Here is a 23,474-nt window from a genome sequence, read left to right on the forward strand (position 1 = left end):
TGGTTGCAGGTGTCTGAGTCAGGGCTGTAATTCCCTTATTAGCGGTGAAGTTGCAACAAACCCCTTCATTAAGGAAATGTGTGTTTTCCAATTTTAATGCAGTTTGGGCTGCGGGGAACAAGTATCAGGCAGTCTGTTCTCTCACTGGAGTGTGTGGGTAAGGGAGCAGCAGCGAACTGGCAGTTTTAAACAGTCTGTGCTGCATTGGGAATGTGGGATCATCTTTCTCCAAATTATTGGTTTGGTTATTGCATTTAAATAGTTACTTGATGATATATTGGTTTGGAAGCTCCTGCAGCCATGCAATTCGCTCTCAAATTTCTCTTTTTCGATGCAAGTAACATTGTCCTCATTCTGTCTGACGGTCAAAGGAGGAAGCCAAAATGGATAGAACAAATGGGGATTTCTCAAACTGGGAATTCTCTGCTAACATGGTTGTATGGCGTGACTTGAGGTCCTTTCTTGTCATGATTTATATACGCTTCGTAAATGACTTTTAGGCTGAGCTTGTATATTTGTAAAACTCGCAGCATTTGCAGGGTCTGAATCTTGAAAAGCCTGAGACTAAAGCATTGAAATAGTGTTACAGCTTTGCAGAGAACTGGATTACTGGAGTTAAATATAGACTTTAATTCAACACCTTTGAAAGAATTCAAGTATCGTAATAATTACGTGTTTTATGGATATGCATATATGTATATGTGTATATTATGGAAGCTTAAACAAACAATGAAGTAAGCACACAAATAAGAGAGGGACAAGTGTTTCCTCTGGCTTCCTGCCAGAGAAATAAATCTGTTCCAGAAAAAAAATCAGTTCAAAGCATATCAAACATGCAACCTTTGAGGGTAGTGAGTGAAACTGGATCCTACCCAGCAGCTGTGATTTCTTATACCAGCAAAGGCAGCTGTAGTCCTTTCCACTCAGCCTAGTTTTTCCATTAAATACGTGGCACATAATGAATGGCCTGAGAGGGAGCTTGTCAAAGCAGCTTGTACACACAATATTAAGAGCACAGCACTAACTGCTGAACCTAGTACCAGTACTATTCAAACTCTTTAATATTTTTTACAGTGTTTTTCAAATTATGATACTTCTAATATGCTTGGTGGACTTTTTAAGATGTTAAAAAAACCCAACACGTGTGTTATTAATCTCTAATTTATATCACCTGTTGTCTGCAGGGTTATGGAAGATGCAGTTCATAGGAGAAATAGTTACTAAGGCCATGCTTAGGACTTACTCTATCAGGCAGCTGACAGGACCTGAAGGGACACATGCACCAGGCTGGTGTTTATTATGCAGATGTACAGAGAAACAGGATGGGAGCAATAGCTTTTCTCTGCAAAAAGATACAGGATATGCACCTTGTAAGCTGGATGACATCAAGTTACAATCTCATGAGGTGAGTTTCTGCCCTCAGGGGAATCACCTGCCTGCGCTGTCACTGGGGGACCCTACTCTCCTTCTCCTGTCAGGCTGTCAAGAGCTGTAAGAGCAGACTCAGAACTGGTAATAAGTAGTATCCTATTACAGTAACTTCAGGGGTCTTTTCTAGTACTTCTGAAGAAAATTCTACTGTGGCTCAGGATGTAACATGCACTTCTATGCACTAGAAAAAAAAAAAAATCATGAAAATTGGAATAAATAATTTTGGATTCTTAAATGTATATGTGGATGGGGCAACATCCAGGAAGAAAAGTTACTGCTTGTTCTAATAAAGGTGTTGCTAGCTTCCTCCTAGCAATGTCTGACTGCAACGCTGAAGAGTACTGAGGTACTTACATTTCTAAAACCTGTTACAACAAAAAAAAAAAAAAACCCAAACAATTATAGTATTTAGTTCACTGTGCCAACAGAACAAAAATGCCAAGTTCAAAAGTAATTGCATTCTTTATTTACAACAGGCTTAGCCATGCAGGATCTTTTAAATAACAGAAAAAACTGCATTGCTTTCTTTGAAACAGAAAAAAATGGTTTAATCCAGGAAATACCACTAGTATCCCTAGAGATAGATGTCTGGCGTACAGAAATATTTATGGCAAAGATTTTTAACTTTAGAGCAGCTATTTCTGTGTATGAAAATTTCTCAAATTATGTACAACTCCTAGTATGTATTTTTATTCTCACAAATTTACAAAGTGGGAAACAGAAAACAACCCATACAGACATGGAACACAGAGATAAAACGGAAATATTCAATAGAAGCAAAATACTTGAGTGACTGATCTTCTCAAAGTGCATCTTCTTCTGTAATGAAAATCTGAGTTCTGTCCGTACATCAGAGAGATACCCAGCAATGTTACGGACTCCTCCACACCAGACTTTGTTAATTCTGACAGGGTCAGAGCCAGAGTCGAGCTAAAGGTGAGAAACAGGGAACTACAGCCTTCCAACCTCTCTTGTTTTCCTGACAAAATAGGTGAGGAAAAATATAGCGTTCCCTTTTTTTTTTTTAAAATTATAACCTTTTGATGTTCTCTTTAAGGCCTTTAAGCTATTCAGTATCTTAAAAGAACATCAAATTCCCTTTGCTAAATAAAGGTATTAAAGTGATACATCATGCTACCTTCCAGCTTCATAAACATCTGACATTTACTACTAAACATTTTACGCTTTCTTTTCTCTGTAAATTGTCTTGCAAGTGCTCTTCTTTTAATCAAAATACCTGCCAGGATATGTGACTGCACAAATCTTAGTTTTCCCACATAAAATACAGAAACTGTGTTTGGGTTCTGGGCTTTCGCTAAGAGCCTTTCAGAAAAGTCTCTCGTTCTTCTAGCTTTGGTAGAGGGATGTTACCTGATAGAAAACAAAAAGAAAGTTGTGTGAGTCCAGCTCTAAGGTACCTTCTGGGCAGTACAGCTTGGTTTCTCCAGTTTATTCTAAGTACGTACAGGCAGCTTAAATTTCCTGAGCACGTAAGGAACGCAAGCAAGTCCTGTCTGACTTCCTGTAAATAATCGCTTAACGTGTGCAGTAACTTCAGCGTAAGGCTACCTTCTGCACTGCCTTGGACCAGTAGATTGCAGACTGGTTTTTACAGATAGCTACAGTTATTCATTTTAGAACTTCCTTAATACCAGCTAATATTTCTAAAAGCAAATGCAGCTGTGGCAGGTTACAGTCCTCAGGTTAATTCAAGTAAAATTAAAGAGGTTTTTATAAGCAAGACAATACCTGGTGGGGCTACAAAATATTCCTCTACTTTCTCTCTGGCATTTTTCAGCAGCTCGTTCGTGCAGTTGCCTTCTGTAACATCATCTTCCCTGAGATACAGACACCTGAAGAACACAGGTTACGAGCTTGTCTTTAAGCTACTCTACGAATAGGAAACGCAAAGCGTGGCTTATCTCTAAACCTGGTTTTGGTCTTAAGCAAGCGGTAAGAGAAGTACTGGAACATTTTGAAGGAACTAAGAGTGCTGCTGACAGAGAACTGGGGAGCAGCGTGTGCAGATCATGACGAGTAAGCTACACAAAGGAGCTGGAGCACACATTTGCTGTGCTTAACACATAAAGGCTGTGGGCGTCAAACGACATCTTCCTTCCATGCAAAACCACAGTCAGACTCTGCTGGAAGCAAAGGGGCCAAATGCCTAACCTGGGTGATTCCCAGGAATCAAAAAGCAAATAGCTGGATGCATTAACAGTTAAAGGGAGGCCGCTGCGACCCTCTACCTGTCCTCCAGGACGGAATCCATCGGCTCCACGCCATCGGTGTTCACTTCATGGAGCTGATCAGCGAACTGGATCGCTTTCTGCAGCCGCTCCACACCCTCTGCGTCGCGGAAGTCGACCAGGGCGAGCTGTTCCAAGTGATCCAGCACTTCCAGCGTCACCGCCTGCTGCACACACGGAGGGACGGGCAGACAGACACGGGCCGAAGGCAAAGGGAGCAAGTTCAATACAGTAATGCTTTTCCTTTTTTAACCAAAACCTGGGTACGTGGCAAAACCCCGAGTTCACATCTGCTGGGACACGTTGATTTCTTGTACTTTCTTGGAAAACTTAACTTTAATCGAAGTCACGCTGCCTCCTCCTTCTAACACACACATCCCCCCCCGGCAACGGGCACAGCGGGCCCGCCGCTCGCTCCGGTAACGGACCTACCTGCGGCGGCCGCTGCTGCTGCTGGTCGTGCCGCCCCGCCGACAGCGCGGCCCGGCCGGGAGGAACCGGCGGTCGGAGCCCCCCCGACCGGAGCAACCGGGCCAGGCTCAGCACTCGCATCCCGCCCCACCGGCGGCGCCCGCCGCGTCACTTCCCCGCGCCGGAAGTGCGTCAGAGCGGCGGCGCCGCCGGCCCGGCTCGGTGAGAGGGCGGGCGGGGGCTCGGCCGCCGCCATGAACAGCGTGGGCGAGGCGTGCACCGAGCTGAAGCGTGAGTACGACCAGTGCTTCAACCGCTGGTTCGCCGAGAAGTTCCTCAAGGGCGAGAGCGCCGGGGACCCCTGCGGGCAGCTCTTCAAGCGGTACCAGCTCTGCGTGCAGGTGCGTGCGGCCATCGCCCTGCCCGGGACATCGGGCCCTGCCCGGTCACTCTCCGCCCCAGCTGTTCTTCCACCGGGATTACAGAATCACAGAATGATAGGGGGTTGGAAGAAACCTCTGGAGATCATCTAGTCCAACCCCCCCTGCCAGAGCAGGTCTCACAGGAATGTGTCCAGGCGGGTTTTGAATGTCTCCAGAGACGGAGACTCCACCACCTCCCCGGGCAGCCTGTTCCAGGGCTCCACCACTCCCAAAGTGAAGAAGTTCCTCCTTGTATTTAGATGGAACTTCTTATGTTCAAGATTACCTTCCTGGTAGCCCCTCTGCCCTGCTCTGGATTTTCTGTTGCCTCCCATTTCTGCCGGTGGTGACGTATAGTGTTTTACAGGTGTCTCTTACTGTGTTTTTCTTGTTGAGGTGACCTGTTAAGCCTGCTGGGTTAGAGGCTGGGCTGCGTTTCTGCAATAGGATCCGGATTGTAGCTCAGCACGAATTCTCAGCATCTTTAATATTGAAGCTTTATCCAAATCAGTCTTAAGACTACTTTTTACAGATCATGTTTTGTACCAAAGATTACATCACTTAGCATTATAAAGATGCATCGAGTTTAATTTTTTGTTTTTCTTCTTTTCAGAAAGCAATCAAGGAAAAGGACATACCCATTGAAGGGCTGGAGTTCATGGGCCCAAGCAAAGCAAAAACTGAAAACTCCTCTTGACCTTAACTGTACAGATGGAGTCACTAACCTGAGCCTTTGGACTAAGCAACATCACCAGGCACAAGACACCCCTGGATAAGACCTTTGTTAAGCTGCTTTCTAGGAAGCGAGGAATCTTCTCCGCTTGTAAAAACAGACAACCACACACACACACACAAAAAAACCCCAACTGGATGATGTGGTAACTACTGCCTACTTTTCAGTGAATTTTGGTGGTGGTTCAGCATCTAACAGCGTGAAAAGCCGTTTGAACTAACTTCTTATTGAATGTACTCTATAATGGGAGAACGCTTAGTAGAGTGGGCTGAGATAGTAGTTGCTTTGTTACCAATTTCTCTTGCTTATTTTTATAACACTTGAAAGTGTTTAAAAAGAGTATGAAGAAGGTTGATTTACTTTGTCTTATCTCTATGCTGCTGAATTATGGTGGAAGAAGCTTGTTTATGTGATCCTGAATGCTGAGGGGCTGAAGCATTGTATTGTATCAGCAACAGAGATGGTATAAAAGCACTCTATTGGACCTGCAGTAACTTATCTAAAATAAATATAACCAGGTTATATTTTGTTCAAGTAGATAACTGTCCAGTAGAATCTGACTGTGACCTCTAGGAGGGATGGAGGTGGCCTGCAACAGAAGCTGGACACTTTTAATGCAGAGGTGTCTACTTCACCCTTTTTCTGAGGTACTGAAACAACCCTGAATTTGAATTTTCTCCTTTAGCGTTATGTGTTCCTGCAGTAAAACTGCCTTTGGCTTGTGGTAGTTAAACCAGTGACTTTAAATCACTGACTTTGGCCTGTGGTAGTTAAACGTTGAATGAGGGAAACATCGGGTTGGAACTTGACAGCTGACAACATCAAAAGCCCCAACTGCTCCTGAGCTGTGTGTACTTTACACCGAGGAAAGCAAATGGAAGTTATAGCTTGTAAACTGCAGAAATGCTTGCAGCAACTAGAAAAAGGGCGTTTGGAAGAGAAGTGAGGTATCTGGATCCATCCCATCCAGTGGCCCTGCGAGCACTGTGGGAGGGGAGGAGATTTCCATTGATCCTCAGGGATGGGGGAAAAGCTTTGCCATCTCATTACACCAGCACAGGCGAAAGAGTTAAAAATATTATGGCCTGGGAATGAAAGACAAGTCAACTTCCTAATTCCCCTAGAATTACAGTGAGGAAAAAAAGTGAGCTTCAGCCTTTGTTTTGAAGTCCTACCTGAAGGATCATTCAGAAGTTTTATTCAAAAAATAAAAATTAAAAAAAGGTGCAGTTCTCAAAGGTAATAGCTGGCCTGTCTGCACCCTGGGGCTTCAGCGTGTCCTCAGCGATGGCGTTAACAGGTCGGCTGGATGCAGTCGGGTAGCCTGGGTTAGCCAGCGAGACAGCCAGTGCAGGGCTTCAGCGAAGCACTTACGAAACAAGCTGCTGACGCTTAAACTGCTGGGTCACTCGGGTATAAATAAAAATAGTAACCTAAGAGAAAGGTCTTTCTAAGAGCACCAAAAATAGCATTTTGGGGACTGTCAAAGTACGTGGCTTGCTTTTTTATTAAGTAATAACACACGCAACCACTTTGCTTTTCTATGATCTTCATGTAGGAATAAACGTAGTGTGATTTTGTCAGTTAGCTTTAAAACAACTGTGCCCATCAGTGCCTTGCTCTGTGCTTTTGACACGGAAAAGCTTGTCTTGGCAGTCACTTTACTAGTAAGTGGATGAAATAAATTGCATTGAAACGTGGGGAAGGGTGTCCCGCAGTGAACACTTTCGGCAGCAAGATGCCAAGCCAGCTGCTGCATTTTCCTTTTGGGAAAAACAGTATTAATGGCAGCCATGACACGGTTCTTTCTTTCATACCATGCAAAGAAAATACGTTGCAAAGGGAATTGGAAGATGGCTGACTTGCAGAGAAGAAAAACTTCAAAATTAACATTGCACTGGAACAGACTCGGGGCTTTAGAATTGGTTGTTAACTATAGAAGGTAATTAAGTTCTTCTAGGTAAAGAAGCTTCTGAGTGACACAGTATACATTATACAGACGTATGCAATGACAGAAAACTTGTGTTTTCATTTGTAAGACTTTTATGACAGATTTTGTACAACCAGACTGCAGCTTTATGAAAAGCAGTTGTGAGCAACGTATGTGCTGATATACTAGAAAATTTGAAAGCTGAACATTAACATCGCAAAGGCACACACAGCTTAATTAAACAGCTCTGCTGCCACTCCCTCTCCCAGAAGGAGCCAAGAGAAAATTGCCTTCATGATTGTTAATAAATATTGCAATAGCCGATTACAGAGAATGTGCTTCAATATATACTGAATTTTAATCTGTAGCATTAGCCTGATACCTGTTCATCTGGCTGTGGGTTTACAGCGATCAGTTAAACCAGACATGAATATGAAATTGCATAATGTCATCTGCCGAATATGCTCCTGTTGTTAGTGTTATCAGATACAGGAGCAGGTATTCACATTCAGACAGGCAAACTCCTTTGCTCCTGCGCTGTATCCTGTGGGAAGCCTCAATGTTTTAAGGAAACACTGAACTAAAGAACTTCTAAGGATTCAGATTAACAAAAAAGTCAGATCCTAAATTCAAGTTCAGAATTGTTTATTTAAAGGACCTCTACACAAGTGCAGACAGAGGCCGCATCATTCAGCTTCATCACAGAAGGAATGTAGAATTTCTTAAATGATGGTTCCCACACAACATTCTGGTCCAAGACAGGAAGAGCCAAAGTTCCGGCTGTGGTCAGCATCTTAGTTTTCATCTTCATAACCGGTTGGGAGAGCGTTAACATGGGGGTTGTGGAATAGAGTTTTGTTCCCGTCACCCCAGGGGAAAGGCTGTTGAAGGAAGGAAGAAAGAAAGAAAATAAGCCAGTGGGAGCCGAGTGATTTATACAGCACAGGAAATCAATAGCAATACGGACTCAAACATCACACAGCTGGATGGGCCGATGAATTCAGCAAGTTGGCATCTGTTCCCGGGCTGCAGGAAGCAAGAGCTGGACAACACTCTCTTAGCTGTGAGCCACCATCTCTAGACAACAAAATCTTGGCTCTTGCTTAAACATCAACTGTGCTACACTATGGGACCCCAGTTTTCTCCTCCGTTAGCTTTTAGATCTGTATTAGTTTAAGGTAAGTACAGCAGCTCTTGGACTGAAACGCTTTTCAGCAATACAGTAGCAGGATTACCTGGGGGCAGAAGGCCTGTGAATACCACGGGTGCTTCATCTGAGTGTGAGAAACTGTTTTCAGCTGCCTCAGAAACAAAACCATGAGTTAAGATCATGGCTACATATGCAGCACCTCACGTAGCAGACAATAAAGCAAGAGATGCTGTAGTAATCTCAGATGAAGATCCAGAGAAGGCCACGGAGATGCTGCAAGGGCTGGAGCCCCTCTGCTGTGAGGACAGGCTGAGAGAGTTGGGGTTGTTCAGCCTGGAGAAGAGAAGGCTCTGGGGAGACCTTAGAGCCCCTTCCAGTACCTGAGGGGGGCTGCAGGAGAGATGGGGAGGGACTCTTGATTAGGGAGTGTAGTGAGAGGACTAGGGGTAACTGTTTTAAACTGAAAGAGGGCAGATTTAGATTAGATCTCAGGAAGAAATTCTTTCCTGTGAGGGTGGTGAGACCCTGGCCCAGAGAAGCTGTAGCTGCCCCATCCCTGGAGGGGTTCAAGACCAGGTTGGAGGGGGCTTTGAGCAACCTGGTCTGGTGGGAGGTGTCCCTGCCCAGGGCAGGGGGGCTGGGACTAGGTGATATTTAAGGTCCCTTCCAACTCAAACCATTCTATGATTTTATGAAGCTCTGTAATCACAAAAAAGAGAAGGATTTTAACCAGAGCAGGCGAACGTACCTTGGTCCTGATCCGGAGGTGAGCGTAAGGAACAAACTCGGGCCTCTCATGCTCGTGCTGTGCTTTCAAGTAGCAGTTCAGCATGCAAACGCCAACCCCGGGCAGAGCCACCACGAAGGTCAGGAGCTTCCACAGGCGGGCTAGTGGGAAGCGTTACATGAATTAGCGCAATAATCGCCATCTCCGTTAGCGCTAGCGACCCGAGAGCACGTTAAGCACAGTTAGTACATTAACGGAGGATTAACGTCCCACACCGGAGCGTGGGGCTCCCTCCCCGTTTGTAACAGAGCGACGCGAGCGCTCCCCGCCTTGCGGGGCTCACGGCCCCTGGCCCAGACTCCGCCGCCGGGCCCTGCCGAGCGCCCCGCAAAGGGCAGCGGCTGTCAAGGGCAGGGGCGCGCCGCCCGCGGGCCCCGGCTGCGCCCTTTTCCCAACAACCCCGTTACCTCCGCCGCCCTCATGTGCCGCGGCCGACATGCTCCGCCCCGGCAGGGAGCGCGGGGCGGCGGCGCCAAGTAGCAGCCGGGAGACCCTTCCGAGCGCCGCCATCCCCTCCCTCAGCGTCCAGCGGGCGCGACCCGGAACCGGAACCCTGGGGGGGGGGGGGAGGGACATGGCGGCTGCGCGCGCCGCCGTCCGAGCATGCGCAGTCCGCGCCCGCGGCCAGCCTGACCTTGAGCGGCGGTGGGCTGAGGCCGCCCGGCTGCGCATGCGCCGGCAGTGGGCGGGGGCGGGAGGGACCGTTGGTGACGTCACGTCGCCGTGCGTCCTTAAAGGGGTGGGGATCGGCGCCATTTTAGTGCTGAGGGGCGGGAGTTGGGGCGGAGGGGGGCGGCTCCTTGAGCGGCGATGGGGCGGTGCCGAGCGTGAGGGGCACTTCGAGTGGGGCTGTGGGGGGCACGCAGGAGGGTGTGAAGCCTGGTGCCCTGAGGGGGACAGGGAGAAGGGGGGCTGCAGTGGGGTGGCTGGCAGTGGTTGGTAGCGGCTTCCACTGGGTGTCAGAGGGCAACGCTGGGTGGGACCAGTGACCAGAGAGCTCTCTGGAGCAGAAGGAAGCTTACCGATCTGGCATGGGGTACAGAGAAAGATGTCTTCCCGGGCGGGTGCCCATGAGTGAGTTTCAGGGACTATGTTCAGTGTAGGTGGCCTAGGAGACAGCCCTGCTGTCCTCTGTAGCGTTTCCTGGCAGTGAAGCGGTTGCACAGCTGTATTTGAGTTTGTTTTATGCAACAACAGAGAAGGACTGTTATATTTGTTAATCTGGCTTTTTCACATTAGGGACCAATCCCATCCCTGGGATATAAAAAGCTGTTTCCATCATGACAGTAAAAAGATGTTTGTCGTTAATGAAATGCGATTTCGTAACCACTGATGTGTTTTTAATTATGTGGATTCCTGGAATGATTCTGCTGAAGTAATAACCACACTTGAATAAACACAAGATACAAGGAAAAAAAATTTCATTATAATTAATTTACAAATACCTAGATCCTTTTTATTATAATTCTTTTTTGGAGCCTGATGGTTGGCTGTTTGACCTTTGGTAGAAGCCATGTAGATGGTGAGTGCATTTTCAAACACTTTAAGCCCTGCAGCAGGAGGAGAGGACTCCCGTAGTGGAAGTACAGACTGAAACAGAGAGGGAAAGCGGAGAAATGGGGCTTTTGGGAAGGGATGGTGGTAAGGTCTGCTCTGTGAGCAAATGGTGGTGAAAGAATTGTGTTTTCCTCCTAACGAGGTGTGTTTGTCCACGGAAGGAGTAGGAGGAGGTTTGTCTGCCATTTGAAGTAGGCATCTGTGAAAGATGACGAGGAGCTGAAGGAAAGTGTAGGAGCTGTGTCCTGGTTTGGGATGTTGTTATTACACAGTGCTGCTCTGGCCAGGGATACCACAGACTCAAATTTTGCCTTGGTCCCATGAAACTGATCACTTTTCCGTTGGCAGGACCAAACCATGTAGGGAGCTGCTGTTACAGCCCGGTTGTTAGGTGACAGGGAGCTGCGTTTGCTGCTGGGGAGTGTGGTTTTTTTTTTTCCCTTTTTCACTTGGAGTGGGGCTTGTGTCCAAATTTATTGTGTGTCGTACAGGAACGGTAAGATGGCTGGGATCTTGGAAGGCTGTTGTGAAACACACCTCAGCATAAAAATATTGCTTGGTTGTTTGTGTTTATGGTATCTTTGCAGTGTAAACTGTTAATAAGTACTTCTGTTTATTATTGTTTTTTTTTAAGTCACAATTATGTCTTCCATAATTTGCAATTTGCTTTCATATTATTTAATAAATCATTTTAAGAACAGTCTTGCTTCTGTACGGAAGAATTACTCCCTGATGGTGTTGTGTGTACCTACAGAAGCATCCTCCTGTCTTAATTGACGTGATGAATTTGCACAGTGCAGGCCTGAAACCACTGCAGCTCAGCGTGTGCACACACACCTGCTTTGCCAAGTGAGGTTGGGAACAGTCTGTCATGAAGTTCTTGTCCACGTTGCAGGTAGACTTTGCTTTTCTCCACCTGCATCCTTTGGATTCAGGATTATAAAATACGTAATAACAGATTTTTAAAAAGGCATTTGCATGTGACTTTCCTTGGGAACAGAAGATGCAAGAATTATTTTGTATAATATTTTAGTGATGAAACCGAGATTAAGTTCTGTATCCTGAAGCAAATTACAATGTTGTTTTTATAGCTGGAGCTATGTAAACAAACCCACTCTTGTAGCAAAAAGAACTGTAAGTAAGCAGCAGACACTAATATTTACAAAAGAGAGAAAACAAAAAAGGATCAGCAAAACAAGAAGCAAACTTCTGTCTAGGAGGAGGAAGGCTACTCTCTAAAATAAAAAGAATTTGGGAGCTGTGCTGCTGCAGTTGCCTCAAAAGACAACATGCAAGCTTTCAGCAGGAGGTGAGAGCAGCCAAGGTGTGCTTCTCCGTCATTCCCCCTGACGCCTTCACTCCTCTGACAGTCTAGAAAATGCTCTTCAGAGAAGAAAATGCTTACAGAGAGCAGTATGTAGTAGTGGCAACTCTTAGCACAGCTGCCCCAGGTCAAAAGAAGTGCCTTGTGAGCACTTCTTCCACCCATGGAACTCCAAGTGGCTTGTGGAGAGCAACTGAAAATGGGGTTCAGGTCTGTCCTGAACCTCGATACGGTGGCAGTTGCATTATAGTCTGATTTATGCTGATTTAAAATGGGGCTTTCTTAGGTTTTATCATCCCAACAGCTGTGGTGGGATCTCCATATGAGATGTGTCAGGAGTCTAATGGGTCTGATTCACCTCTTTTTTAAATGTTGTGAAAATTGGGGGTGACTGCTGGAAGACGGAAAAGATTCTGTGTGAAAAACTTCTCATTGGGATGAGACAGGTATTTGAAAAAACCTAGATTTTAAAAAAGTATTGTGAGGAATGTTTTTATATAGTTGTATGAAATATGTTTAATTGCGATATGTAATGGTTATTATCACTGTGATGATTGAGGTCATCCTGACAGCATGTGTTTTTTACAAAGGGGTGGGGAAAATATCTGTGAATGAACAGTGAACGCTGCTACTGGCTCAGAAGCTGTGTCTGGATTACTGACCTGTGGTGTGGGAACCCCCTCTTGCACTCACTGGTGTGCACTATTGCCTTGCAGAAGGGACTTAATGTTTTTCCAAACCTGACCTATTTGAGGGCCTATAGCTTGTTTTAGAAACCAGCTAAAAACCTTTAAAAAAAACTTTAAAAATCAAACATTTTGAGTAAGTTTCAACATGTGCATTTTTCCAAAAGATCCAGCATCCTGGGAGCCTTACAAGTGCAGAAATGCTACAAAGTTAGCTCTGGAAAAAAAAAAAAAATAAAAAGTGCTGGTAAGCACCACTCAAGTGACTGCTCAGCCACTTTGAGAAAGCTGTTTTCAGTGTGGTGGTGGGACAGGTGGAGGTCAGGCCAGAATTCCTGGGGTCTGACTTGGCTGCCCAGTAAACATCTCCCTTTGGGTGTGCAGCAGTGATGCGTGGCACCTGATTTGAACATTTTGGATTGTATTGCTGTTCAGTTTAGCAGAATGTGAACGACTGCAGCAAGCTGGCGTTCAGTAGAGGTGGAGTTGACTCGCTGAGCTGAGAAAGAATGTTTGTAGCTCAAAAGAAAGCTTGGGTTTATGTGTACTGAGCGCAGAAACGCTTGTGGAGGCAGGAAGCTTTAGCCTTCAGGTAACGGCCCTAAATGTTACTGAGTTTTGAGATAGGGAGGTTCCACTGTAATTTAGAATCAAAGGCTGCTTTCCAAAGACTCGTCTCTCACCTTTCTTTTTCTTATTTTTCCTGGTTGCAGTGGTGGCTGGCGGGGAGAAGAGGACACGGATAACAGCATGAATCCCTGATGAGATGTGTTTTCTAAAAGCCTTCTATAGAAAACCACCGTCCTGTGGGGCCGAAGGTTCTCAGAGCAATGCCAGACTGGCCCGCCTGGTGGCAAACTGCTTTCACTGGAAGCGCCTCTCCGTTTAGGAGGTTTGCGAAGAACAAATGCGTTCACTGGGATTTCAGACTAATCTCATCTCTCTGCGTTTTCAAGTTTTCAGGGAGCTGCTCATCCCTCTCGAGTAGCAGCGTTTCCTCCGTCAGATACTCTCTTAACGAACGCGGAGTTCGTGCTGCAGAGAGATAGCACCTGTGTCTCAAACTTCACAGAGTTTCGGGGGGGTTCTTCATCTTCGTAGTCCTGGAACTGCAGAAATCGATATTCTGCCATCTGTAAATCCTTTGTTCCCCTTTTCACCAGGGCTTTATCAGCTTTGTAAGTGAAGGAGGGAGGGGGGGAAGAGGGCGCTGAGAGTGCCATTGTCTCTTCTCTCGGGAATGATCTGGAAGTACTATGCAAATCTTCATTTGAAGACCCTGGGAACTGGGGGGAGGGCTTGAGCTGCGAGCTCAGTAGGAGGGGAGCTCTGCATCCCTGCTCGCGCACTCCTGCCTAGTGCAAGGAGCTGGGAAGAGTTTTTTGAACTGGCAGAAGAGACGTTTTGCGCTTTGTGCACTTCTGCGAGGCTTTGTGCTCCTTATGTCTCCTGCTTTGTGCTTTTCCCTGCCTGCTGCTTCTAAATGTTTGCATAAGAATTGGGTAGAGGAGAAATCTAAGAGCTGCGATGAGCAGTGATGAAGTCAGAACGGTGCGGCACCGTCGTGCCACCCACCCTGGAGTCTCCCACCGAGCGGTTGGTGCCACCCCGGTGGTGCTGGCGCATGTACAGCCCCGCTGCTGGCATTAGCACAGAGCATGGACACAGTTTCAGTAAGCAAAAGATGCATCTGGTCAGGAGAAGTGGAGTAAAATAGATTGCAGTTCTCAAATTATCACGTGGTAGCCAGGTCTTAAAAAGCCTTCTCTTACGGGGGCAAGGACTCAGACTAGTACCTGCTTTATGAAACCCTGCAGTCTGTCCTGGCTCTGAGCTCCCTGTCACCTGTTTTGTATTAGGGCAGGGTCACACTAATGGCCAGTTTCCTGGAAGCTTCTTAGGCCTCATGGAAGGGGAAATATCCTGACTGCATAGACACATGGGTGAGCAGGGCAGTGGGGGAGGGAGAGCACAGATGGATATCTAGCCATTTTTGTGTTCATAAACAACTGTAAAGGCAGTCATAGTCTTCTTGATTTTCTGATCTTCACTTTCATGGCATCGGTCCCATTGTTTATTTTTCAAACTTTGAGGGGTTTTGTTTTCCAACAAATTGTAAAAACTACTTTTGAACAATGACAGCCCTGGAAAATGCAACGCTGTTGTCTCTGTCCCAGGCTGCAGAGAAGATGCAGCCTTTGTAAAATCTCACCTTCTGTCAAAGCCATAGGAACACACGTCAAAAGACCCGATTCTCTGTTACCTCCCACATTATATCCAGAGAAACATAAAACACTAGTGTTTTGTTCTGCAAGTACTTTACTGCTTTGTAGAGGGATAGTGCATCACAAGCATACTCTCATATGCACAATTGGGTCTAAATCTGCTCTTTTTTTTTTTTTTTTTTTTTTTGTAACTCTAGAGTGACTCAGCTGAGTTGGGTGAACGTCCTCTGGAACTGTGCTAGCTGGAAACCAGCCTGGACATGCCCTCCCGCGCCTGTAAGTGCTCCCAACTACCTGTGCACACTCCTGCTCTCCTGTGAGTGCTCCCGACTACCTGTGCACGCTCACGCATCCACACAGATGCTTTTCTGAATGCGCTTGTTTGCATGCTGGTGTGTGAATGCACATTCTTCTCACCCGCTCTTCACATATGCATGCAAACACACACGCATTCTCAAGTGCACACATCCATTCCCTTTTCTCTCCTATACATTTGCACACATACACAGACCTTTTTGAAAGCTCCTGTTTTCAGAAAGGTTTTATTTATAGGTCCTGCCTGGTTGTGAATGTGAAAGGGAGAAAGCCCCTCAGAGGGTTCCTTTCATGTGTAAATCAGCCTAGGCTGAGAGCATTGGGGTCACTGAGAGGAGGATTTCACTCTTAATTACTCAGAGAGAAAGCAGGCAGGGGACTTTCTCAAACTAATAGGGCTGTTCTCTGCTGGGGAAAGCAGCTTGAGACGCCCAAGTTTCTCTTGCATCAGACTTCGGGCTGTGATTCACAGGCCTCTTCTGCCAGTAGCAAGAGCTGGTGTCTATGTGGCACTTGGAACAAACAGTTCAGCTTCCAAACTGGCTTACTTATTAAAGATGGTTATGTTCATTCTGATAATTGGGTGTTCTTTGGAGACCAGTGGAAGAACTGACCTAGTTTGCTTTATTTTTATGCCACTTCTATTGAAAAAATTGTTAGTCGGTGCTGCGTGTATCTGTGGCTCCATCTGAGGGCCTCAGTGTTCCTCCAGACACACCTGAAAGTTCCCATCTCTCTGCGAAGTAGAAAAATGTTATTGTCTAGAGATTAGTCCAGTCAGCAGGGCTCTGAACTTGGACTTAAAACCAGCACTGAATTCCCAGTTCAGCCACCAAATGCCTTTGTGACCTTTGACAAGAGATTCACTACCCTGTGCCTAGCTGTGAAACGGCGTAATCTTCTCTCTGGAAAGGGGCTGTTAAGAACAAAAGTCAATATGGATTGTGATACTCCTGGTAATAAGGCTGCGAATGCCAAGGTAAATGTGGGTGATGAGCGTGTCTGAAGAGATGTGTCTTTTTCCTGGAATGCAATGCAAGCCTGTGGGTTCCCCTGCTGAACTATCATTGTCACCTTTCATCCATCAACGCAGAAGTGAGTCTGGAAATCTGCTGTGGAGACGGGGACACCCCAGTCACAAGCCACTTGGTTGCTAGGAAGCGATCTGTGTTGTCAAGTGCACACGCACGCACACACACACAAGCAAGTGTATTTTTTTAACTTCAGTTGACTCAGTTAAAATGACGTCCCCTCGTCTGCACCTTCTTTTCCTTTGGCCTCTGCTTTTCTGGATAGGAAATAAATGCTTTGAGGGCTGAACATTCCCAACTTGTGCGCAAACAGCCCCCAGGGAGCCCTGGTACGGGATTCTTGAAGCTGTGTTGGTTCAACTTGCCTGGGAAGGCAGAGGTTTTAGTCCAGGAGCACCTGTTTGAGGAAGCTTGCAGTAGCGGTGGGGGCCATCGGCAGATGAGGTCAGCAGTCTGAAGTGTCTGCAGAGGTCAGGGAGAAATGAATGGGTCATTTCTTTTGCAAATGAAGAGCCGCAGCCTTAGCAGAGCCCAGCGTGTGGGTCCGGGCTGTTCCTTTTATGAGCTGATGGAAATGGGGCCCAAAAGGACTTCCCTGATGGAGTTCTGTCGCAGCCTTTGTTATCTTTGCCTCCTGCAGCATGCACTGGGCACAGAATATGGATTGGGGGTTATCCTGGCTACCGGCACAGTCAAGAGGATGAAGGCTTTATGGCTGCATAGAAAACCTAAGGCTGCAGGGTATCCTTACTGCCATTCCACAAGGAAAATCTTTCTTTAAGATGTAGAACACATGTTTCTTTCTGCTTTAGTGCTCCTTTTTACCTAATCTATGCTAAAATGAGTAAATCCAAGGGCTGCTTTAAAATAATGCACATAACTGAGTAACAGGGATAAAAAAGCCTGGATTCTATCCTTCATTCTGGTGGTAAATTGTCAGTTGCTTTGACAAAGCCTTATGAATGCTTTATGCCTCACTTTTTTTCTGTAAAACACTGAAGAATAGTAGCGTATTCCTTTTTCTAAAGCATTTTGAGGATTTGGGGTATGGTGTGTTTTATTTATGTAAAGTGTTGCTATTAGTAGCACCATTTGTCAATGAAATAACTTTTTGTCTACTTTTTATGCAACAATGTTACTTTCTCTGAATTGTTATTTTAGAATTAATTTTATGTTATATAAACAATGTCAGTTCTGTTTTGCCATTTGCTCTTTCGCTTCCTTGCAGACCACCAGGGAACTTCTTTTGCTGTGACATTGTAATGGGAGGTGGAGACACCTCGAGGAGAAGGTCGAAACAGACAACAGCAATTACAGTCAATAACATCTATGACTTGAGAAAGTCCTGCCTCTATTACAGGTTTGTGTGTGATCTGTGCACACCATCTTTCTGATGTACAGGGATTTAAAATAAGGCAGGACATGGAAATTACTGTTTCCCTTGTAGGAGCTCTAGGAACAGCTTCCTATTATTACTGTCTTTTCACAGCCTCAGGTAGAGTAGGGCAGGATGGGGGTTTGAAGGGGAAGGCAGCTAAGGTTGGAGTAACTGCTCATCAGCGTTTTTCCTCACTGCTGTGATGTTAGAGCTGTGACAAGCAGCTAGAAGTTAGAACAGTCCTGGGACTGCCAGAACTTTCATTAAAGAGGAAAATGAACTTAGGTTTAGATTTTATTTTTCAACCTCTGCTACATGTGAAGGATTGTTTTTTATGGCTTTTATCTCAATTTTCCTTTAGAAACCTCAGGAGGACTGTCCACCCTTCAAATCTGTTTCAATGTGTTTTAAATGCATGATAGGGAGCACAGCCATCCTCAGTAGGTTGCAGAAAGAGGACATAAAATCATAATATGTCTTCAGAGGAGTGTGTTCTTTATTTCCTAGAAGCACCAGCCAGGTTTGCACCACTTTGTAAGAAGGGCTGCAAGAGAAGATGGATGTTTCTGAGGGCTCGGGGACAGTTTCATGTTTGGGGTAAGGCTGAGGTTAGCCATGGAGCCAGTGTCCAGGCAGTAATTTGACAGCAGACATGGGCACACAGTAATGCAGTCTCTGAAAATCACAGAAGCCTGCTGAGTTATTGTGAGCTGGAGGAGCTTTTCTGTTTGTGGGCGCATGGGTCTGCCTGCCTTGCATTGTGAAGACATAACTGAGACATAAAGGAGGCTGGCAAATTGCAGAAAAGTGATGGAAGGGGGGACAGGGGGCAGAACAAGGAAAGTTAAGAGTTTGTAGACAAAGGGCTCAAGCCTAGTTGTGAATTCCTAGCAGGTAGTTGGTCTTTAAATGAAAGCATTTGTCGAGTAACATACTGATTTAATGTGAGAATTGAATAGATATTGGCAAAGGTTTTTGTACCCTGTTTGCAGTGTGATTACAGATGTTAACAGAGAAAGTGGTTTTACTTTCTACCGAGGTGTGTATTTGTTCATATATTTAAACTATATAGGGCTGGCAGTGTAGTTGACATCATAGAAAGTGGATGACACTATGGGGTATGGGCATATAATGTCCCCACAGGTTATGACTGATTGCAAATAAGACACGTAACCTGCTTTTCTTCCGTTAGTACCCCAGCATACTGTGAGCATCATTATTGGATTAGCCAGGGCCTTATATCAGCAGCACTTTGCTGTACCTGGCTAATGGTCTCTATCCCCTGTCCCACAGACCCACTCCTGTTCCACCTGGACAATGCACCCTACGCAGCATTCCCACTACGAGTAGTGGCTTTCTTGGATCCTACATTATCTCCTTTCACTGCACTGGGACCTCTGTGTCATGGTGTAGTTGCTTGGTTGTCCTCGACAGTGGCTGTGATCAGACTGCACGTCCATGCCGTGCCATCGCTGAATGGGTGGAACAGATACATTCCACAGAGCCCAGCCAGCAGCTCCTCTCTGGTCAGTGTGTGTCCCCTTTTTGTGACTGTCAGGACTCAGCTCAGGAGTAAAACAGGTGCCGCATGGCAGGCGGATAGACAGTCACCCCGAACACTTCCCACAGTGTCTGACCACAGCTCTAGCTGATGCACAGGGTTGTAGTATTTTGAGATTGGTCTCTCATTTAATTTTTTTTTTTAAAACTTTCAAAAGCCTCTTCTTGAGCCTTGAACCATTCCCGTGCTGGAGCCTGGTGAATTAATTGCCAAGGACTCACAAGTTGCTGGTAGATGCATGCAGAAACTAGCTACATGGCTGGCTATTCCTGTAAATCATTGGACTCTTCATAAATTTCATTCTGGGCTTTTCCTTAAAAGCCCTCTCCCAAACTGGACACAAAACAATGGACACCAGCAGGCACAGCTCCCAGTGACTAGGATATTGTCACATATCCAAAAGCCTGGTGGGAGGAGCAGACATGAGGTCTGAATTCATCCTGGCAGGGAGATTCGGCTGAGAGAGGAGGAAAAGAAGGTCAGAGGCAGCTCCAAGGAAACGGCTTTGGTTTAAAATGTTTCATTAGAGTTTTCACGCTGGAAATATAAAGTACGGGAATACAATTGCTTGGCAGAGGAACCACATTTAGTAACAGTCCTGTGTACATTCAGTACTCTATACAGAAGGAGACAAAATATATCCCTGGCCATCTCAGCAAAATTAGGGGTCCCTGTTGTAAACGAGGCTTTTCCAAAATAGCTCACGTAATTTGGAGATGTCTTTTTTTTTTATCAATATTGATAAAAGATGTTCTTTTTCCAGTAGACCATTGCTCTCTGCTGTAGCCATGCAGTCTTTGCAGGGCAGATTTGTCTAAGCAGTGTATCAGTGTTAGTCCAGCTGGGGACATTATTGGGATGCTCACCTTGCATTGTTTCCCTTCTCCTCTCTGTCTGTCTTTGATTTTTCCTGTTGTAACTCAATAAGATAATCACGGTCACCCTTTTCCAAAGGGTTAGTCTTCCCCTTGTTGATTTGACAAGCCCCTTCTTTGAAGGTAGTTCTCACCTGCCACTTGAGCTTTGTCGCCTCAGGATGTCTTATCTCCTCCTGCAGGCAGGGTTGGGAGTTTGGACTGGCACACAGACCTGCAAGATCTAGTCAATGTGGGGTTAAGGCAAATGTTACCAGTGAGGAGGTAGGAAATGGGATACCAGTATGTCTGTCTGCTTTCTGCTTTTGGGACGTAGCTTGACCAAAGAACTGGGCAGTCGAAACATCACAGAGGGGCATGTGATGTGCATGGATTTTTTTTTATGGGAAGCTAGATTGGTTTACATTTGTTTTTTTTTCCTGTTTTAAGTTATAGGTGAAAAACTTAGAGGGACTTTTGTTATTACATCCCAGTGGCAGTTTTAAATTTACTCTGGCTTAGAAAGAAGTGCTTCCCAACAGACTGGCAAAACAAAAGCACACATACAGTGCCCTGCAAAGGTCATTCCTGACCAGACCCTGAAACAGCTGAAGTACATATTGTCAATCTTTGACACTGCCAACCCTCATGGCATGTTTGTACCCAGGTTCTATTGTCAGCATTTCAAGCCATGTTCTTCACTGGCTGTGCTGGGCACTGTGTTGTCAGGGCCCTGGGTGCACCAGCTGACTCTGCAACCTCTTTCCCCTGTCCTACAGGTTTGGCTGCCTGTGTTCAATGTCTGCCCTGATATGGTGGAGTGTAACCTGGCATCAGAGTCCTGTGAAAAGAGCTGTGTGCCAAAGAGCTGAAAGAAGCCTGCTGGGGCCTCCCCACTTCCCATGGGAGCAAAGGCACAGAGCTGCCCTTGTCCTCAGCCCTCGTCTGGGGTAGGCTGTAGGGGTGTTTGTGTCTGGCTGTGGACTTGTTGATCCCGACCCTGACTTGCTGACTTGACTTTCTGGTTCGGCCTCAGACCTGGCTCATCTTTATGGGCTTGTCCGACAGTCACTGGGCTTCTGGCAAATGTGCTTACTGTCACTGGGCTTGCTCTGCTCTTCTTGCTTGGTCACTGTGCCCCTTTACACTGAGGTCCTGTCCCTGCCTGCCTTGCTGTCAGCCCAGCTCGCCTTTGCTCCTCATGCTCCCCAAGCTCCTGCGCTGCCCTGCTCCTGGCATTGACCAGAGCCTTTTAGACATAGCATCTCCATCTGTCTGTCAGAGAGTAAATGGGCACTGACATGAGAGTCATTGTGGGATCATGCTGGTTTATTGCTACGACAAATAAGAAAACAGTGGCATTAGCTTTGCCTCCCTTCATTTCCAACTCTCTGAAAAGATGAAGTGAAATTCGGGTGTATTGGCAAGAGCTCGAACTGCCAAGAAAACAGCCGGCAGGAGGAGCCCTCTAGACATTTCGCTGGATCGTTTTCGGACAGTCATAGCTACATGTTTCAAGGGCATCACTTTAGATCTACTTTCTTGAGACTTCCTTGCAGACAAACTAGCAGGAGCAGAAAACGGAGGTAACTTTGTGGTATTGCAACTGAGCAGCTCCAGTGATTTTTGTGTTTTATAGAGACTTCTCAGGTTCCTTCTCCCACCCTGATGTCTTTCTCTGTCATTGTTTCAGAAACTTAAAGTGTTCCTGAACATGTTAGGGATTTTTTGGTCCCTGGAAGGAGCCAAGTGTTTTATCTTTGGAGAAGGTTAACGTAAGATTTCATGGACAGCATCCTAACCACAGAGTAAAGAATTCCAAAGCAATGCTTATCTTTGCATGGAAAGATATCCTCCTGGATTCCTCATGACCTCTGAGGGGACCTGTAAGCAAAGAAACTCTGAAATGTATCAGAACCCCTCTGAATATTGGCCTGACAAAGTTATTCAAATAATTCTGCTTCCTTGTGTACAGGTCATCTTTTTCTTCTGTAAGAAGTAGGTCTGCAGGACAGTAGCCACTCTGGCACAGCACTGTGTTCTCATTAGTTAGGTGCAAAGTATCACCATGCTTCTTAAGGCCAATCCTGCAGCCCTGATTGCCTGGGCCCCATGGCTGTGCCTATGCACTGCCTTTAAAAAAGAATTAAGATTTATTTTTTTTTTTATTGGTAAAGTCTCTACTTCTGTGAGTCTGGCCCTCATTTAGTTATCTGAATGGGAACTAGGTACTTTCTGGTCTTGAATGTTGCTGTAATAATTATTTTGATTCTGAATGTGCCAGAAACTATTCTAATGCATATCAGTGTAAATTAAGTCAATAGAGATTCTTCAAATTTATCCTGGTGTTCAAGAGAATGGAATTCATGCACTTCAATTTACAGCTTATTAAGTGATCAGAATTAATGAACTTGCAACGATCTTTTCTGTTCTTGTTTACACGTTTTCTTCCTATTCACTCATAATGTACATGATTTAGAAAAAGCAGAGAGTTGAAAAGGCAGTGTGTGGGTCAGATATGTCCCATGGAGCACAGCATTGTGCTTCAGGCTTTAATCATATTTCTAAAGCCGCTATGTAGAAATGGCACCTTCTGACTCAGTTGATGCACAGAAACCCAGCTCCATTCCCAGAACCCTCTCTCCATTCTGAAAGCTGCGAAAATATTTGTACTGAGGAACAGAGAAGGTGTTCTTCAGAATCACTGGAGGATAACAGATACAAAACAATTCCTCCTTTTTTTGAGAGTCATTTTTCAGTGTAGTATCATGTTCCTGTCTGGAGGTTGGGAATAATGCAAACCATCGCATCCACCTTTTTATTTTGACATTTGGAGTCACTTGGGATGGCACTAAGAAAACCTCATAGAAACCCTCTTTTTCCCAAGACCTCAAGGTACCAACTGAAGATTATCCCACTGTGATTCCTTCAATTCAAGGTTGGAATGATAAAAGGATCCCTTTGATTTTCATAATGTTTAGGGCTAAGCTTGTCAGGCTGCATGCTCATCTGGACATCATTTCTTCCTGACTGCATTTCTTTCTGACTTCATTGAACAGGACAACTTCTAAATGCTCCATCTGATCAATTGCAAAAATTTCAGAGACTTCCTATTACTACTGCGAGAGAGGGAACACCACTAATTTGTGAAAATACTAGGAAATAAAAATGGGAAAAATAGGGGAGCAGCACTAATTTAGATACCACTGCATTTGCAGGTGAAGCAACTGGGCAATAGCACTCGCATACCAATATCTTTATCTCATCTCTGTCTGTCACTCTAGAAAAGTTATCATGTGAGCACACTGAAAGATCTGTCACCAGATAAATAATAATACAGGGCTTGTATGCAACCTCTGCAGAACTGGAGGAGAATGAAGATCCAAAGTGAGAAGGAAAAAGGATGGACCACACGCAGCAACCCAGATAC

The 23,474-nt window shown here is 45.5% G+C and overlaps 3 protein-coding genes across 3 annotated transcripts; 1 reads left to right on the top strand and 2 right to left on the bottom strand.

Annotated features, from left to right (window-relative positions):
• Positions 1 to 1,876: 1,876 nt before the first annotated feature.
• Positions 1,877 to 4,347, bottom strand: GATC (glutamyl-tRNA amidotransferase subunit C). Its single transcript, XM_074159891.1, is given in 5 exon segments — positions 1,877 to 2,802; positions 3,181 to 3,284; positions 3,681 to 3,847; positions 4,113 to 4,238; positions 4,240 to 4,347. Coding segments are annotated over 5 exon segments (561 nt in total). The 3' UTR covers positions 1,877 to 2,746.
• Positions 4,292 to 7,501, top strand: TRIAP1 (TP53 regulated inhibitor of apoptosis 1). The gene is made up of 2 exons (XM_074159892.1): positions 4,292 to 4,492; positions 5,127 to 7,501. Exons 1-2 carry the CDS (start codon positions 4,346 to 4,348, stop codon positions 5,208 to 5,210), a joined length of 231 nt encoding a protein of 76 aa, XP_074015993.1. The 5' UTR covers positions 4,292 to 4,345; the 3' UTR covers positions 5,211 to 7,501.
• A 305-nt stretch (positions 7,502 to 7,806) lies between these two features.
• Positions 7,807 to 9,648, bottom strand: COX6A1 (cytochrome c oxidase subunit 6A1). Its single transcript, XM_074159657.1, has 3 exons — positions 9,521 to 9,648; positions 9,075 to 9,214; positions 7,807 to 8,057 (listed from the first exon to the last, which is right to left on the bottom strand). Exons 1-3 carry the CDS (start codon positions 9,621 to 9,623, stop codon positions 7,971 to 7,973), a joined length of 330 nt encoding a protein of 109 aa, XP_074015758.1. The 5' UTR covers positions 9,624 to 9,648; the 3' UTR covers positions 7,807 to 7,970.
• Between the last annotated feature and the right edge of the window lie 13,826 nt (positions 9,649 to 23,474).

Source organism: Numenius arquata, chromosome 16 (genome assembly GCF_964106895.1).
Source record: "Numenius arquata chromosome 16, bNumArq3.hap1.1, whole genome shotgun sequence".
Classification (NCBI taxonomy): domain Eukaryota; kingdom Metazoa; phylum Chordata; class Aves; order Charadriiformes; family Scolopacidae; genus Numenius; species Numenius arquata.

What these genes read in the sequence shown, in the direction of transcription:
- TRIAP1 (XM_074159892.1), top strand. Translation starts at nt 4,346, where the DNA reads ATGAACAGCGTGGGCGAGGCGTGCACCGAGCTGAAGCGTGAGTACGAC. An exon ending in GGTACCAGCTCTGCGTGCAG is followed by an intron (nt 4,493 to 5,126) that starts GTGCGTGCGGCC and finishes TCTTCTTTTCAG; the next exon opens with AAAGCAATCAAGGAAAAGGA.
- COX6A1 (XM_074159657.1), bottom strand. Translation starts at nt 9,623, where the DNA reads ATGGCGGCGCTCGGAAGGGTCTCCCGGCTGCTACTTGGCGCCGCCGCC. An exon ending in GGCACATGAGGGCGGCGGAG is followed by an intron (nt 9,215 to 9,520) that starts GTAACGGGGTTG and finishes GCTTCCCACTAG; the next exon opens with CCCGCCTGTGGAAGCTCCTG. An exon ending in ACCTCCGGATCAGGACCAAG is followed by an intron (nt 8,058 to 9,074) that starts GTACGTTCGCCT and finishes TTCCTTCAACAG; the next exon opens with CCTTTCCCCTGGGGTGACGG.